Source organism: Phyllopteryx taeniolatus, chromosome 16 (assembly GCF_024500385.1).
Source record: "Phyllopteryx taeniolatus isolate TA_2022b chromosome 16, UOR_Ptae_1.2, whole genome shotgun sequence".
Classification (NCBI taxonomy): Eukaryota; Metazoa; Chordata; class Actinopteri; order Syngnathiformes; family Syngnathidae; genus Phyllopteryx; species Phyllopteryx taeniolatus.
In genome coordinates this window covers 21851504-21868574 of record NC_084517.1, presented here as the reverse complement: position 1 = coordinate 21868574, position 17071 = coordinate 21851504, and the positions used below count along the sequence as shown (strand labels likewise).

The window sequence follows — 17071 nt, the reverse complement described above, 5'->3', positions numbered from 1 at the left end:
TCAAGGTGTTCCCCTCGTGACATTTTCCTCTCGTGGACGTCGTCCGGTGCGCATTCCACCCACATTTCATTCCAACTGCCTCGTTCACTATGAAGCGAATATGACACTAAACTAACTTCCTTCTCATAAGATAAGCACTATGACAAAATACAATCTGTGACGTACGTCGTACAAAACAATAGCGCGCGTGAGAAGATACGTATTGTGTATGTACAGTATATGTGACGCCTCATAGTGACAGTATCCAAGCGTAGCCGTCTTTTTTGAAGCTTATCACTCAGACATGGAGTCTTATTCCTTCAGGAATTACACAGGGGGAGTTTTGATCTATTTTTTCCTCTGGTTACGTGGGAAACTCTCTTACACACACACATGCACACGCAAGTTGCGATGAACATTGTGTGGTCTCAGGGAAGACATATTATACACAAGTTTTGATTTTCCCTGCTGAAGCGCCAGCGCACTTCATGCGTGATGAGCTGCTGCGGCATGACGCGTCCACCCAGAGGAACGGCAATTCCCGCCGCTGGGGGAAAGACGCAAAAAGTGAGGCTCGACTCCCACATTTGTTGGAACGCGTGGTTTCGGAGCTCTGTGGAGCAGAAGACCTGCAAAAAATATGGAAGTTTCCAAAAAAAAAAAAAAAGAGATTGGGTCTTGATCACAGTACAGTGAACCCTACTATATGGCGGCGCATCGTTGGCACCCCCACAATATCGCAGATTTTTAAGCAGTTTTTTAAAAAAGTTTTTTATTACAGTATACAGTCAAGTCAAATAAATAAGGGGAAGAAGAGGCAGAGAAGGTCCCCAACTAGCTCCAGCAATTGTCGCTGTTCCCACAAACGGGTGACACGTATGCCTGCGAGTATTGTTTTATGCTCTTGTTTGTATGTGTTGCTGTTCCGTGTGTGCTAAAGTAGCCCGTCTATGGGGTTTCGCATTATGTGTTTAAGCACTTTTGTAAGATGAAATTATGTGGTTTGGTTAAACATACTGGTGTTTAAAACATACAGTGTTGAATCTTATGCATCAGTTTTACAGCAAACCTCATCTGGGAGTGACAAACAGCTTGAAGCAAGCACGCCGTGCCTCTTATTTGGAGAACTGGGCGAGCGTGAGAACAGGCACTAAGGAAAAATTTTTAAAAGCGTGTTTTTATGAGTTTAAATGTAGGTACAACTATTTAAAAAGTTGTTGTTATACGGTCGCTAAACCTCATATTTATCACTTGCCGTGATGAACGCGGGTTGACCGGTTGTAGTTTACAGCTGCGAAGCAACACGGACCCGGTCAATACTCCTTAGTAATATTAGCCGTTCTTCGCAGAAGATAAAGAATACGCACACACATTTTTCACACTGCCCCACGCTCCCACCTCTTCTATTTAAATAGCGTTGCAGACTGTTTCAAATACGATCTTAGCATACATATGCTGGTGGCGGCTAAAAAATGGACAGAAGGCTGCAAATGGCCCATGACCTCACTTTGGACACCGCTGCTGTACAACAGCAACATTGTTTCCCTTCGGGTAGCCTTGCGTCGCACTGTTTCCCTCCCACGCGCGCACACTATACGTAGTGCATTTCGATGCACATTTGTACCTGCCCAGGCGTCCTCGCGCCTACGTTGCGATTCACGGCCGTCAACCTTATTTGCGCTCGCTTAAGGCTTTCTCCTGTCAGGTCTCAGCCACGCCTCCCTCTTAAACAGGAGCCATTAGCCAAATATTCAGCGCTTGCCGGCCTACACGCACGGCATACATCGTGCTGCGTGCTTGGCAAAAGAAAGAAATAAGAAATGTTTTCCAACCATATGAGCTCGTGGGAGGAAGACGCACGATTCAGCCATTACTGTCCGCCGGGGCCGGAGGGCTAAAAGTCGTCAAGAGTGAGACGATGTCTGTACTCAGTTCAACGCAACTTTTGCGGCGTGGAAAGTGAGAAAAACAAATTGCAAGTAGTCATGTTTTGTACAAAGGTTTTCACTTTGGGGTTTTATGAAACGTTTCACAAAACGTTTGCACGCGACCGCAAGTGCGGCTGAAAATGCTGCGACGCCTGTCAAACAAGTGTAACGAGAAGTTCACATCATAAAACGAATTCAAATTATTCACAGTTTGGCTGAAAGTCCATCCATCCATCCATTTTCTGAGCCGCTTCTCCTCACTAGGGTCGCGGGCGTGCTGGAGCCTATCCCAGCTGTCATCGGGCAGGAGGCGGGGTACACCCTGAACTGGTTGCCAGCCAATCGCAGGGCACATAGAAACTAACAACCATTCACACTCACAGTCATGCCTACGGGCAATTTAGAGTCTCCAATTAATGCATGTTTTTGGGATGTGGGAGGAAACCGGAGTGCCCGGAGAAAACCCACGCAGGCACGGGGAGAACATGCAAACTCCACACAGGCGGGGACAGGGATTGAACCCCGCACCTCAGAACTGTGAGGCTGACGCTCTAACCAGTCGGCCACCGTGCCGCCTGGCTGAAAGTCATTCATGTAAATAATTTTTATGTCTGCTTGATAAAATACATTTGTTAAATGTATTTCTCCTTTGGGTTTTGGAGTAGTTTCAAGTCAGTGTACATGTATGTGCCTTTAAGAGGCGGGGCCTGACGGGGTGGCGCGTGACGAGACCGCGTGAGCGTGTCTGGACGTGAGCTGTGGTTGACAGCAGCCTGCACGGGAACGTGCTCAGTGCATGTCACCGTTCTCCCGGCGTTCAATCAACGGCTGAAAAGTGCATCTGCGACTGTGGCTCTCCTTTCCCGTGAGCGGGGCGGGGCATTTCATTCAGGGGGGGGGGGGGGGGGGGGGGGGGGGGGGGGGGGTCATTTCATTCACTCAAATAGAGCAAAACTGTTCACCTTGTGTTAATGGAGATGAAATGTCACCTTTTGTTCTATTGGTATTGTGGCAACTAAATGAAACGTTGCGTCGTGTACACAGTACATACACTAACCTCGCATCGCCAAAACCTTTACGATATGTTTTTCACGTTATCATTAACTTACAGTTTCTGAAAAGTCCCTTGTACATATTCAGAATACGAACAATCATGACTAATAAAGTTTTTTTTTTTTTTTTTAAGGTAGCTATAAAACGGACGGGCATAATGACACCACAGTGAGTAGAGAGTCCGCATACACGGCGTTTGTGACGTACACGATTCTCAAGTTGTGAGTCGCTGCCGGTTGCCCGGCAACAGCCAAGGAATAGCTGTCAGTTTCACACCCTTTGAAAAGGTCTGCGATTTCAGACCCATTTGCAGGTTTTCGCTCAAATGTTCATTTGAGTTAGCGTCTAAAATGTGGAAGTGCTTCTTGAAGGTAGAAACTGTGCATGTGCGCGCATGTGAATTAGCGTGTGCTCATCTGTTTTACTACCTAATTAGCTCGTGTTTGCAAACGACATTACTTACGTCGTGTGGCTACTTTAAGGCGGCCGTTTTATGCATGCACTTAAAAGCAACTCGAGGCCAGATATCTTTATTTCATTTTCAAATGTTGGCATACAACTATGAATAATGAAGCGTTGGGTTGCTGGGTTGACTTTGTCCGCCCCACTACACTTTTGTAAAGACTTTTGTTTTTTTGGTGGCACTGTCGGAAAAAGGCAAAAAAAAAGCCAGCTTTTAATGTCAAAATGAAAGAAACTATTGGTTCGGCAAGTTGGTGCCGCGGTTAAAGCAGATCAGAGAATAAAAATAAGAATTCATTCCAAAAAAAATAATCCTCAGAGCCACAAAGAGGTATTAGGGCAATTGAAATGAATCTTTGAAGTTTGAATCTTCCGTGACCTGAAGCCGTATTTATCCAACAATGATCATCATCTCATGGGAATAAATATGATGAAAGTTTGTTCCAGAAGAATCTGCCGCCTGGGGGGCGAAGCGGGCGCATCTTGCTTGACCTGAACGACGCGACACGTCCGCGACAGCGCCGTGTGACGCGTTATTGAAGGAAAGAACGACTCTCACGCCGCCGTCGCTAATTGGGCCCACAAATCCACTCGCATCGTTCTACGGTATCTCATTCTGCTGTGTGTGTGCGTGCGTGTGTGTGTGCGCGCGCGTACGCCACTGTGACCCGACCTATTGCGTGTGTTTAATTCTCCCGTCCAAGCCGGGTCACTTGCGACAAGTGAACCCAAAGCTTGACATGGGAAAATAAACAACGAGTCGAGGCCTTTTCTTTTCTTTTCCTTTCGAGGAATGTGACTGAAGCGCTAACACGGCTGCGTTCCGCGCCAGCGCGCGCGCGCGTGTACGTGTGTGTACACTCGCGCACAAGCAGCGGCTGTCAAACAATCGGCCGGGCGCTTCGGGCTAACTGATTATTTTTGCCAACATTACACAACACCTGAGACAAAGTTGATGACCGCGGTCAGGGTCGGCCAGGCCTCCGCAACGCGATCACGAGCGCTGACCTACATTTACAACCCAAATTCCGATATGAACTCCATCAAATTGTATTCATTTATTCCTAAAAGTCATTTGGCATTCATATTTTTTTTTAATCATTTTTCTTTCACTGATTGAGTGCTAAACTACCGTAGCAAGAGCACAGTTTCTTTAACCCATCAGATTTCAAATTCATCCTCACAGGGCCACAGCGCTGGCCCTCGATGATGTCAGCATTTTTACGTCCTCTCATTGGTTCATCAGAGCAAAACTTGGTACAGCCAAGAACACTCTAGAAATGTAATGTATGATAGTATTAGATACAGCATTTTTTCATGGCGAATCATCCCGACGGTCATCAAACTTCTGACGCAACGCTGCGCCCACATTGGCCGGCGTAGTCTTCATGCTTAAAATGATCAACAAACGCAGGGGAAGTATTGCGAGGGCCCAGGGCCGCGGAGCAAAGTCGCATTTCACACTCGGGACGTACAAAAGTTTCGTCTGCTTGATTCATCAGCAGCAGCAGCAGCAGAATTGATTTCATCTGGTTTCTAATCTCGAGAAAAAAATATTTGCTTCGGCTTGTCGGTTTGTTTCTCCTGGCGCGAGACTACGCGACTGCGGCGGCGGTAACCACGGCGACACTAAACTCGATGAGCTCGGCCTCCGTTGAGGATTAGCAACATGAATGTATGAATCGATGCTGGACTTGGTGAGTAGTTTTTTGGGTTGCCCCCATCCCCGTTGGACTTCGTTAAGAATTGTTTATCAGATGGTGGAAGTGCAGAATTCCGAGCTCGACTTCACTTGACAACTCTTGTCTGTTTCCATTTTTAAAATATGCATTTTCAAGATCGTGTGCCATTTGTTATTTTTTAGGTTGCACAAAAAAACGTAAATAGGTGAATTAGGAAATAAGTGGATCGTCTTCGGAAAGGCCGACTATTCAACGCATCTTTTTTTTTGGGGGGGGGGTCTCAAAACATGAGGTCTTCCTGTTTGAAGATTACAGAGCACTTTGCTGCTATCCTGACATAAAAGAGTCGGGACTGAGATTTGAATCTGGGACAAGCAATGTTTACTTATTGGCAACAAGCTACAGCGCAGATGGAAACTTGTTTATTATTATTTTTTTTTAATCAACGTGATCAGATTGAATGTAATCTTGTGCATTGCGTAATCATTCAAGTCTCGCCATGGCCAGCAGGTGGCGTTGTCGCAGGGACATGACACTGCACTGCGCTAATAATTGGAACATATACAACAATATTTAGTTTCATTCTTAACAATAATAAGTGCACAAACCTCATTCAAATACTTAATGTAATGTAAAACCAATTTTTCCAGGTGGTGGTACAGTACTGGTATTTGATTGGCGGTTGACAGTTGAGCGGGGCGTGGTTTCGGTGGACACGCCCGCAGCATTTGAGAGCAGAGATAACGGCTTGATTTGTCAACCTTTTGAAGCCTCATTTTACATACTTTGCTTTTTTTTTTTAATCATTTAAATTCACACTCTTCTCTGTTGTGTGTTCGATTTCTAAGACATTTATTTTCAGTTTACAGGGACTTAAAGACGAACGAGGCTTCAAAGATGGAATGCTCAGCGATATGTCGAGGACTTTTTTTGTTTTTTTGTGTCTGTCTTTGTGTAGCTTTGCCATTTTCGCCTGCTGTAAGGAACATTGATCTTGTTTTGTTTTGAATTTGACGTATAGTCATGTAACATAGCCAACATGGCTGGAAAAAAAAAAATGAAAAATAGAACGGCACAATATGGCCGTTAGATCTTAAGCGGCTGCACAGCAAATCAAGTTGACAATTTGACTGCTTGAAGAGATGATTTCACTTTTCCTTGTGTGGTAAAAAAAAATTTTTTCTGAGCTTACATTCCTAACAAGCTTGCACAGTTAAGCAACAGAAGGCCATTAAAAAATAATAAGAATAAATCTTTGAAATCAGTCGTGCACCCGCAAACATAGCAGAAAGCGCGTAGGATGGCAAACGGCGGGGGGGGGGGTCGCGCTCACCCGCTTCCCACACGTGACGCCGGCACCGTGCAGGTACACGGCCGACGTTTGGCAGGCGTTCATTATTGTTTGCCACCCGTATTCGCCAGATGTGACCCCTATAGAGACTTGACAAAACACATCAATAATGCATCCAGCGGACGAGGACGAGGACGAGGAAAACGACGGCAGGGTCACGGGCGACTGCATGCGTGCATGCTCACAGATAGTTACGCGCTGCCATCTGCTTTGCGATTCGGCGCACAGGTTAAGCGTTAATGTCCTTTTGTTTCCTGTCGGTGCGTGTGGGACCTTTTGATACAGGAAATGGGAGCCATTTGCCTCAAACGTTTTGGCGTCGATTCGGTTGAGGGCTGGCCGCGATCGTTTGCGTGACTAGCTTACCTTTGAGCCCTGTTGGCATGACTGAAAATCAATAGCGTTGTTGTAATGCGCAAGCAGTTATCATCAGCCTTGTGCGACTAGCGCCCCCCCAACCACAAACTTCTCACTTTGTCTCACAGCAAAGTGATAATAACACAAGAAAAGGTCTGCTTTCTAATATTCACACTAAAAACAACAAATTATAATTAACCTAGAATACATTTGATGAAAGCAAATGCACATTTATTATTATTATTTTGTATGAGTGTGTACATCTTGGTTATGTTACAGTGGCTGACAATAATATGAAATATATTTTTGGGAAATTAAACCCATCTTGTGTGTTTTTTGATGAATACTTGGGCCTACTGCGCCACAATGTTTGAATGTTCTTCATGACGGTGGCACTTGGAGATCCAAATCCCGCGACTCTCGAGTTTGGAAGAAGAAAGGCTGAAAACTGAACGTAACAAGCGCGCAGATTTGGACTTGGATGGCGGCTTGCTCAGCCATTTTTGATGGGTATCATCCAAAAGCGATGAGACTTTGCGTTTAGTGAGCCTTCCGATTGCAAATCCTTATCTTGTCCATGAGAAAGTTTTGAAAAGAAAGAACGAACATTACGGTAGCGGCCAGGCAGCACAATGGAGGCCCACGCTGGACAAACTAAAGATTAGTTGTGACATATTTTGCAAACACGGCAGAGCAGACGCGCGCCGTCGGGCAGCGGATAGTCAAAGTCTTGCTGCCTAATAATCCATCTGACAAGCGAGAGCCCCGGCGGAGTGACCAAATTAGGCCGTGACCGCGGTGGCGAAGGTTACGTGCTTGTTAGCGACGCGTGTATACAACAACGGGGAAGCCATTGCTCACAAACACGTCCTGGATCGTGTCAATGTGAGTGGTGAGCTGGCATTCAACTCTTAATAGGATGTCGCTGCGCTTTCGATGAATTGACAAGCAAACGGCGATTTTTCTTCTGCGGCTTCCGTAGTTCAAAGTGCAGTCCCCCGCTGACGGGCACTGCTGACGCTAACGTCACGGCTGCCAAAAAGCACAGTCCGTCTTGCCAATGTAGCGATGTGGCCGCTGTATTTGAGCGCTGAACAACAAGCAGCTCATGAACCGTTCTTCAAAAGAGGCCAAGTGCTTGCTTCAAGTGTCCGGTTGAAGTTTAAACGCAAAAGAAAATTGACACAGTCTGCTTTTAATCATATCACATCTTACGAAAGTCCGCTAGCTTAATGCTAACAAGCTCGTTAATAAAACGAGCTTTTATCTTGCAGTTGTTAAAACTATTTGAGCAACACATATTTGAACATAAGCAGTGCAGCAACACATGTAGACAACCAATATAACAATACTCACAGGTATCCAGTATATTCTTTGTCATCTGCAAAAAAAAGACAAATATTACTGCACCAATACTAGCTTACTTAGTCACAGTTGTGAAACTCTTCATTTATTATGAATGTGTGTATTATTAGCAACGTGGCAAGACTTGCCAAAAATGGCAGTCCGTCAAATTGCAGGGTCTGGCTCATACCATGTTTTTTTTTTTTCCACAAAGATGGCGGCCACTTGTCACGTTGCTAATATTATACTGCCCTCTGGTGGCCAAAGTGCACACACCCGAAGGAAGCAAGAAATGGTGATGCACAATCTATTTAATTCTTTTCATTTGCTTTTTCTGTAAGCAAAAGAAAATTAATCGCTGCCAGCCCTCCCAGTGAACATGGATATTTGGATTCAAAGTTCGTCAATGGCAGTGAATGAGCTAAAATGGGGAATCGGATTTTTGTGGAAACAAATTCAGAGATTGTGCAGGCCATGTTATATCGCCCAGCCGAACTGAGCGCTTATGACGCTCATTCATGGAGAGTTGGCCAAAATGTTCCGGAAATGCTTATACCTTCTTTAGCTACGACACAGCGCATACTGTTAGCGAAACGCGAGATCAGAGCAGATGGCGGAATTTACGTGACGTCCTGTCTAGCTATCAGCTCGGCAAAGTACATAGACGCAACGTGATGCTCTGAACGCTCCTTCTGGCCATTATCAGACGGCGAGGGCGCCGTCGTGCTCGACGTAACATCTGCGGCCCGGAGCGTACGAGCATGACCTCAGATCATATGAAACAAAAGTTTTAAAAAAAATAAAAATACAAGGCCTTTGCGTATATGCGTGACAAGAGTTGTCCTGCATGTTCGCTGTGGTGGTCATTCATTTAATGAACAACTGTTCGGGGGTATGCTGGAAAACAAAGCTTTATATATTCATAGAATATTCAACTTTTTTTTTTTCTTCCAGGAGCAGGACAGTTGTTATGTTGGTGAAGAGGTTTGATTTTAATCCCTGTTGATCCCCTCCAAACACATTCAGTGTTGTATCGGTCCATTTGTCGGTGCGTGCAAGCGAATGAATGCTAAGTACCCTCCAGCAAAATAATAATTGTCCGACAATGCACTTGAATACTTTATTCAGCAAATTTTTCTCGTTCGGCCGCGAGTGTCACGTATGTTCTCCCCCCACGGACGCGTCAGTGACCTTGAATCATTCCAACAAATAGCTTGTTTTCGACCCCCATTTATTTGAAAGGACATTCATCCAGTTGAGTGCTCATTCCCAAACAAATCCAAGGCAAAACATTCACATTCACGACTTAGCAGGTCAATTATTAATTGACACAAACTTCCATATATCCAAAAAGTAGTGCTGGGCAATATGGCCGCAAGACAAGACAGGGGCATCTGAGGCAAGGCAACCTCAGTAAAATGTTTGCGTTACCTCGGGTCAAAGGTTTCCAACATGTCACGAAATGGGCACAATGTCATTGTGATGTGATTGCCATCCACTGAGAACTCGCAAAATAACGTCAAAAAGCAAAAATAATGAATTCTTTTAGGATTCATATGGGTCACTTGACATATTTGATGCAGACATTTTCCCATTTTTTCCCCCTAATCTGCGAAGGAACTGGCCCAGCTGCACATTTGAAAGTCAAATGTGGCGCGAGAGCACAAACGTTTTGCATAATGTGTAATATGAAGATTTGAAGATTGCAGATGGCTGAAAGTCTGCCAAATTCCACACGTACGCCAAACCAATGCCTATTATGCAGTACAAGCATATTTATTTGCCTTTTTATACAAATAAAACCACTGTTAATTTAGCATCAAACCTGGTAAATATTGAGAACTTTTATCATTTGAATCATGACAAGCACGCAAATATCTAATGATTCATTTGGAATAACCTAATCGTGACCTTGTGGAACTTGGTTATCTTCAACCCCACTTGCTCTCTTTTGGGTAATTTGGACGTTGGCGTCATGCGCTCGTTAGCGAGCAATAGAAGCCTCGCGCTCCAACGCGGTCTCACAACAGCGTAATCCTCCCGCGAGCTGGACTGCGGCCGCCACCGATGGCCGCCATGGCTTCCCGCGCTCCCGCAAGCGCATCCGAGCCGCCGCCTCATCTGCACGGCCGGAGCGTGTCGCATTATTCATCAGAGCTTTTGTCTTTATCTGCCTTCATCGGCCGCAGCTTCGAGTAAAGCAAATAAATTAGCGACGCGACATCGACAATATTCGTGGGTCTGAATATTTTTGTTTCCCCATCTCATTTTTATCGGCGTGTTTCAGAATGGCAAAGAATATGAATATTGTATACGCAAAGAAAAAGTGATGAATACTTAATAGGCCCAATGGCGCTCCTCGTGGCCGCGAGCGTGCACGTCACAAGCGGACGAGCGCGCCGGAGCGGCGGCTGCGAGCGAGGACTCTCCCGTCTCCCGCTTTTTCATCATTGTCCTCCATTGCGTATACTATTCATGAAGTTACCCAACCCTCAATTTTGTCTTACGAAAATGCGCTAATGTAACGCTAACACTCAATGTAGAATGGCATAGACAGGCTAACGAAACTAGCATTGATGATGCTGTCATTATAAACCTCTAAACAAGTGTTAGCAACACAGAGCGTACAATACTTATAGGCATATATTCTTTATCTTCTGCGAAAAACAGCCAATATGACTACAGCTTAGAGTTTATGGTCTTCTTCTGTGTTTTGTCATCAAATCTGCGTGTCTACTCGCCTACACGTCTCTATTTATCTATACATGTATTTATTTCTATTGTTATCCCTCAGAGTAAGGCAATTATATGCCTGCAATCGCTCCATCATCACGGCCGAAGCGTGCAGTGTGTTGCCCATTGAATTATCGTGATGCACCAACTGTTTGAATTCTATTCAATTATGTTATAACCGAATGCTTTTTATGAAGTCAAATACTCAAGCGCGCTATTTGTCCTCCTTAAGAAACAAACACTTTTGTGGGTGTTTTTGGGGTTGGGAACAGATGGAGGGCATTTCCATTCATTTCAATGGGCAAAGATGAAGAGCTTGGGAAAAAAAGAAAAAGCAAAAGAAAAAGCATGCCCTCTCATGGAGCTTTGTACATGATGATGTGGCGACTGGGGTTGATCTGATGCCCCTCGGCGCCCCGAGGTAATCAGCTAATGCTTCCTGTAAGTCATTCCGCCGTACAGGCCATTAGGAAAGCCTTCCTCTTAGCTTTAGATGCTATCTGAGGTCCCGCTCCCATGCCGCCGGACCTTTACATTTTCATGCCTTTGCTTGGAATGTTCAGACCAAACACAGCTGAACTGGAAAAAAAAAAAACGTGTCTTGACTTCGTACAACTGTCCGCCGTGTCAGCCCGCAACGACCAGAACCGAATGAAATTTGAAACGTTTTAGCCAAAAATGTTTCCACGGTCAAGGTGTTTTTTGCAGAAACGTTTCAGATTTCGTCCCGTTCTCCTGCTTCACGCTTAAACTCTCTCCGTGGTCCGTACGAAGGTGAGTGCCAGCGGGCCAACGTGAACGCGTCACCAGGATGGAAAGGGCCTCTTTGAGTACACAGTTCTCCACCTTCCGACGCGACAATAGCACCATGCCGCTTCCCTCTTTTGGCTCATGTGTTACGTGACATTTGCAATGCATGTGTGTGCGCGTGTCTCATCCAGGTCGAGCGGCCGGCCCAGATAAGCCCCCTCCCGCCCCCAATGAGGTGAAAACCCTCCACGTCCGGGAGAATCCCCCACCCCCCGCCCCCCGCTGAATACGGCATGTCGCGGCTCTTCCTGCTTTTGGCAATGCTCCTCGTCTCCGGCAGCATCCAGGTGGGTCCTCCTCTGCACGTACGCACCGTGGACACAACATTAGGTACACCTATGCATGCATTTCATCACATCCGAAGCACGATTCACAAATGCAATCATGTTCATTTCTAATCGACACGGTCAGAGAGCTGTAAATATCGTTATTATTGCGCTTGTTATTTGCAATGGTGAATAATGGTAACGGCAATCTTAACTGTATTTTTAAAATAAATGTTATATTATTTGAGAATTGTTCCGATGGGGATAAATACAGTATGATACATTTTTCATTTAAAAATTGGAATAAAACGTATTATTTGATTTGAGACATTCTCCTCTAGGAATTTTACTTATCTAAAAAAATATCCTAATAAATAAGTTAAAAAACATAAACAAACTGTTTATTGGCACTCCTAGATGAAGTTTAATGGAAAAATAAAGCTAAAACAAATCAAATTACACTTTGTGTATTTAACTAAACCAAATCACTTTGCCTCGCGAAAGTCTGCTGCTAGCTTGATGCTAACAGAGAATGAGAAACGCCATAGATGGGCTAATGAATAAGCATGGGAACGGCAAGGTCAATTCCTTTGTTTTTGTTGCATACTGAAGACATCTGGGTTTCAGATCAAAAGATGAATATGAGACAAAAGTTCGGAATTCCAGCTTTAAATTTGATGCTATTTATATCTAAATGTGTTGAACAACTCACGACAGGGCACCTTTTTGCTGGAAGCGACCCACTTTTCAAGTCAAGGCACGCCTGCAAACTGAGAATGTTCCTTGGGGACAAATAAAGTACAATTTCAAATTGTATACTTCTAATAAACAAACTCTGAATGAAGTTAACGTTTAACAATCGAAGAAATCTTGAACCTTTGGAGAAAGAACTGCATTAATCTTCATATGAGCATGTAGGCCTAATGGAAGAGGCGTGACCGGTGTGCTATTGGGTGCCGCTCTCCATCAGGATTGTTCGGCCGCCGCAGAGGTCTCTCGATGTTGTGGCCATGTTGTTAGTGTTTTGCATGTGGGTCATATGTATTTCCTCCTCACCGCCGCTGCCCTCAGAGACAATCCAGACAGCGATGTGGCGACGTGGTCGTTCGTCTAAGCAAACTGTCATGTTTTGTCCAACTCGCTCAACGCATTGCACTGCGGCTCACCCTCCTGGATTATGTCACAGTATATATACACACTTTTAGATGAGCTTAATGTCATTCCTTGTGTTACACAACGGTGTATCTATTATATAGCATATGTGCTCATCACCTGACCCCCACCTCCCTACGCCACTGCAGACGTCCCCCGCCGTCACCATGGATAAGCTGCACGAGAGCTGGAAGTTGTACATGGACGAGTGCGAGCGCAACAACACCAGAGCCCCGCCGAGCGCTGGTGAGTTCGACAAAACAAAACAACAACAAAAAATTATATTTGCAATATTTCAATGTTTTTAAAAAAAAATCAAGACAATTTGCAATTTTGGTATTTTTAGCAAGAAGCATGGAGTCAACGCACATGATTTTCTTTCGTAGGCCAGATAAAATGATGTGGCAGGCCGGATCTGGCCCCTGGGCCTTGAGTTTGGCACCTGTGGTCTATTCTTTTATCTTGTAGCGTTCCTCTTGGCTGCACAGCTTCCAGTGTATCTGGATCTTAGATTTTTTTTTTGTTTGTTTTGTTTTTTTGTCCAATCAGATTTCCGCCTGTATGTGTTGCCATGGCAATCTAATCTGCCCAGAGCCTTCACAATCAGTAGCGCCGGCTGTTGTAACAAACTATATTTGCAGTGGGACTGTTTCTGTCACCCATCAGATGCCTTTATTGAGCGGCAGTATAGCCTAAATGCTGACGCCGACTCTGGGGCCTTGCCAAGGCAGGAGAGCTTCATTCGACTGTCGTGGCAACAAATTTGCCTCAAAGCTACCCGCCATCCAGGTTTCATTTGTACGATGCCTTGACGGAACTTGAAAAACGTGAGGAACCCCATTCGAATGTGATAGCCTAGAAGGGAACGTAGTGGCATTCATGGTAAACCGTGGGCCTGTGAGCCTCCGGGACTCAGCAGGCACCTTTGTTTTGGGCAAACAATGCTGCCATGGCCGCTGGGAACATAGTGTAAACGTAGCCTAAGAAGCCAGAAAATTGCTGGCTGACAACTTTTACAGGTACTGTGAAAGTGACTCCCATTTCGTGTCGGTGTGGTTTTTTTGTCTTCACATTTGACTACACCGGAACAGATTATTTCTATTCCTGTTGAGACAAAGGGGAGGTGGAGGAAGGATTGTGTTCGACTTTAGAGACAAGATCAACTAGCAGGGAGAAGATGAAAGCCCTCATAAACAGACGATCTCCATTGGAGGCTTTGCGCTCAACGTCAAGAAGAAAGCGCCATCATGGTCTCAGCTATATTACTTCTTTGTTATTATTGCCCCCAGTGCTTGTGTGCAACAGAACCTTTGACAAGTACGCCTGTTGGCCCGACGGACTACCTAACACTACGGTCAGCGTGTCGTGTCCCTGGTATCTGCCGTGGTACCATAAAGGTATGACTAACTCCAGTGTTGATGTGAGCCAGAATACTTTTAAGTGATTGTGTGCATTTTGGGAGTGCAGTTCAGCATGGCCTGGTGTACCAGGAGTGCGACGCTAATGGCCAGTGGCTCACTATGAAGAACACCAGCGAGTGCGACTCCAACAACCCCAGTCAGGTGAGGTCAGGTGATCATTTTAATCCCTCAGTCGGCCGCAAAGTCATTTGAATCTCTCAGAAATCTAAAAAAAACTAAAGTCCAAACTCACCCTAACATTAGCTTCATTAGCCCGTCTCTAATAAAAGTCTCAGAAGGGCGCCGCCAGGCTTTGGTCCACATCCCATAGGTTCAACTCAATAACAACATTTGAACAGTCATTTCCAGAGCCCTCAATGGTCTGGCTCCTTTGTACTCGGTGGATCCAGTCTCTTTTTATTGTCCTGTCAGGTCTCTGCAGTCTGATGACCCTGCTTTTACTGACTGTCCTTCACACAAGATTGGAAAAAGTGACGGCGATAAGCCTCAAATTGTGGAATGCACTTCCATTTGAGCTAAGATGTTGACATATTTGAAAAGCAGTCAGAAACACATCCGTGTCGGCAGCCATTCCTGCACGACTTGATTGTTTTGCCTTGTTTGCACTTGTATTAGCTGTATAATGTTTGCGACTCTGTATTTTTAATCTTTGCATGTTATGTTAATCACGGAAAGCACTTTGTGAGAAGCACTATATAAATAAAATGAACTAACTTGTATTCAATTAATCCTTAAAAACTTGAACACTAACCCGGATAATGCAAGCTCTGGATAAAGCTATGCGATCAGATGCAGAGTCCGATGAATCTGTCAAAAATTAACACGAACTCAAATAAAGGAATGCTCCGGACAAAGTACGTGGCCGGGCGCATAGACAGTGGAGTCAGTCCAAAATTGACAAAACAAAATCTAAACTAACCCAGTAGGAAACCGTCCCAGTCAGTCCAGCATCTTTGAAAAAAACTTTATTTGCATTTGCAGCAGTACTATGGCCACATTCGGATCATGTACACAGTTGGATACTCCCTATCACTGGTGGCTCTGGTGTTGGCTCTGAGTATTCTCATATTCTTCAGGTAAGCGAGGAACGAGCCAAAAGCATTCTCCTAGTCTTAAAGGTGGGGAAAGTACACAGACGTGAGCTGTCGTCCTACAGGAAGCTGCACTGCATGAGGAACAACATCCACATGAACCTCTTCGCGTCCTTCATCCTGCGAGCGTTGTCCATCCTGATCAAAGACGCGCTGATGGAGGCCAACATCACGTCGCAGGACCTGAGCCGGGACCAGGAGCAGGGGTTATCCCGGGCCTCCGTGTCGCCCGTGGACCTGCTCGTCAACAATGAGGTCAGGTCAAAATCGGAGCCGTCTCTCATTTGAAAACGGGAAAATTCTCCCATATCAGCGAGAAAATGTTCTCGCGTTGCGGAATAGGGAATTCATCCAGATTGACAAGGAAAGGAAATTCTCTCATATCGATGAGGACATTCTTGACAAAATTCACCAATATTGACAAGACAATTCTCTCATATTGACGAAGAACTTCACCCACATCGACGAGGGAATTCATCGAAATTGACGAGGAACTTTGTCCATATCAATGAGGACAATCGTCCAGAAAAAAAAGAGAACACTTTTTCAAATTCACCCGCACGAACAAAGAAATTCACTCTCATGAGTGAGGAAATTCACTCATACTGCCACATGAACAAGGACGTTCTTCTATAATGATAACACACTAACACTTAACCCTATCGATGAGCTTGCATGAACCAAATCGGTCATTGTTAGTGTCTCGTCCTCACGACCGTTCCTTCCATTTGAACATGAATGCGACGACTCTGGCCCGGCAGATAACCGTCAGCTGTCGCGTGGCGGCGGTGATGATGCAGTACAGCATCTTGGCCAACAGCTACTGGCTCCTGGTAGAAGGCATCTACCTCCACAACCTGCTGGTCATCACCGTCTTTACAGAGAGGAACTATTTCCAGATCTACCTGTGCATCGGCTGGGGTGAGCCGGCCGGAAAAAGCCTGTACGGCTTGCAAGTCAGGAACGCTCATAGTAATATCATAATCGTTTCTTCTCAGGTACACCGTTATTATTCCTCGTTCCCTGGGTGATCGCTAAATATCTCTACGAGAATCATGAGTAAGTTTCCATCTTACGTTCACTTTGTCTTTCGTTCGGCTCAGCGACGCTAAACTAAGCTAAGGCAACATAAAATAGATTAGCATAAAAGAAAAACAAAGTTGAACTAAGCTACATTAGGATAAACTCTTTAATAAGACCATTTGTTAACAGTCCAGGTAACTATGCAAAACTAAGTTCACCTAAGATAGATAAGAATAACTAAGATAAATCAAGCTAAAACAACCAAAGCGAAGATAAATTAAGCTATCAGAAGCTTGAGTAAGCTGACTTAAACTACACTAAGCTAAACAAACTATGCTAAGCAAACGTGAACTCAGCTAAATGAATCATTTTGAATCGAACTGAACTATTTTGTAGGCTCCAGTAAGAAAAGCTGATCT

General features: G+C 44.9%; 1 protein-coding gene across 3 annotated transcripts in view; it reads left to right on the top strand.

Moving 5' to 3' along the window:
- gcgra (glucagon receptor a) overlaps positions 1 to 17071 on the top strand; it is a 38233-nt gene that overhangs the window by 12398 nt on the left and 8764 nt on the right. For 2 of the 3 annotated variants that reach the window (XM_061749549.1, XM_061749548.1), the window contains exons 2-7: positions 11831 to 11986; positions 13267 to 13363; positions 14407 to 14514; positions 14585 to 14679; positions 15520 to 15614; positions 15695 to 15884. In XM_061749549.1, coding sequence (XP_061605533.1) covers positions 11933 to 11986; positions 13267 to 13363; positions 14407 to 14514; positions 14585 to 14679; positions 15520 to 15614; positions 15695 to 15884 — 639 coding nt within the window. In that variant the 5' untranslated portion in view covers positions 11831 to 11932. Of the gene's footprint in view, positions 1 to 11830; positions 11987 to 13266; positions 13364 to 14406; positions 14515 to 14584; positions 14680 to 15519; positions 15615 to 15694; positions 15885 to 16390; positions 16551 to 16627; positions 16689 to 17071 lie in introns of all 3 variants that reach the window. The other variant, XM_061749547.1, reaches the window with a different exon arrangement.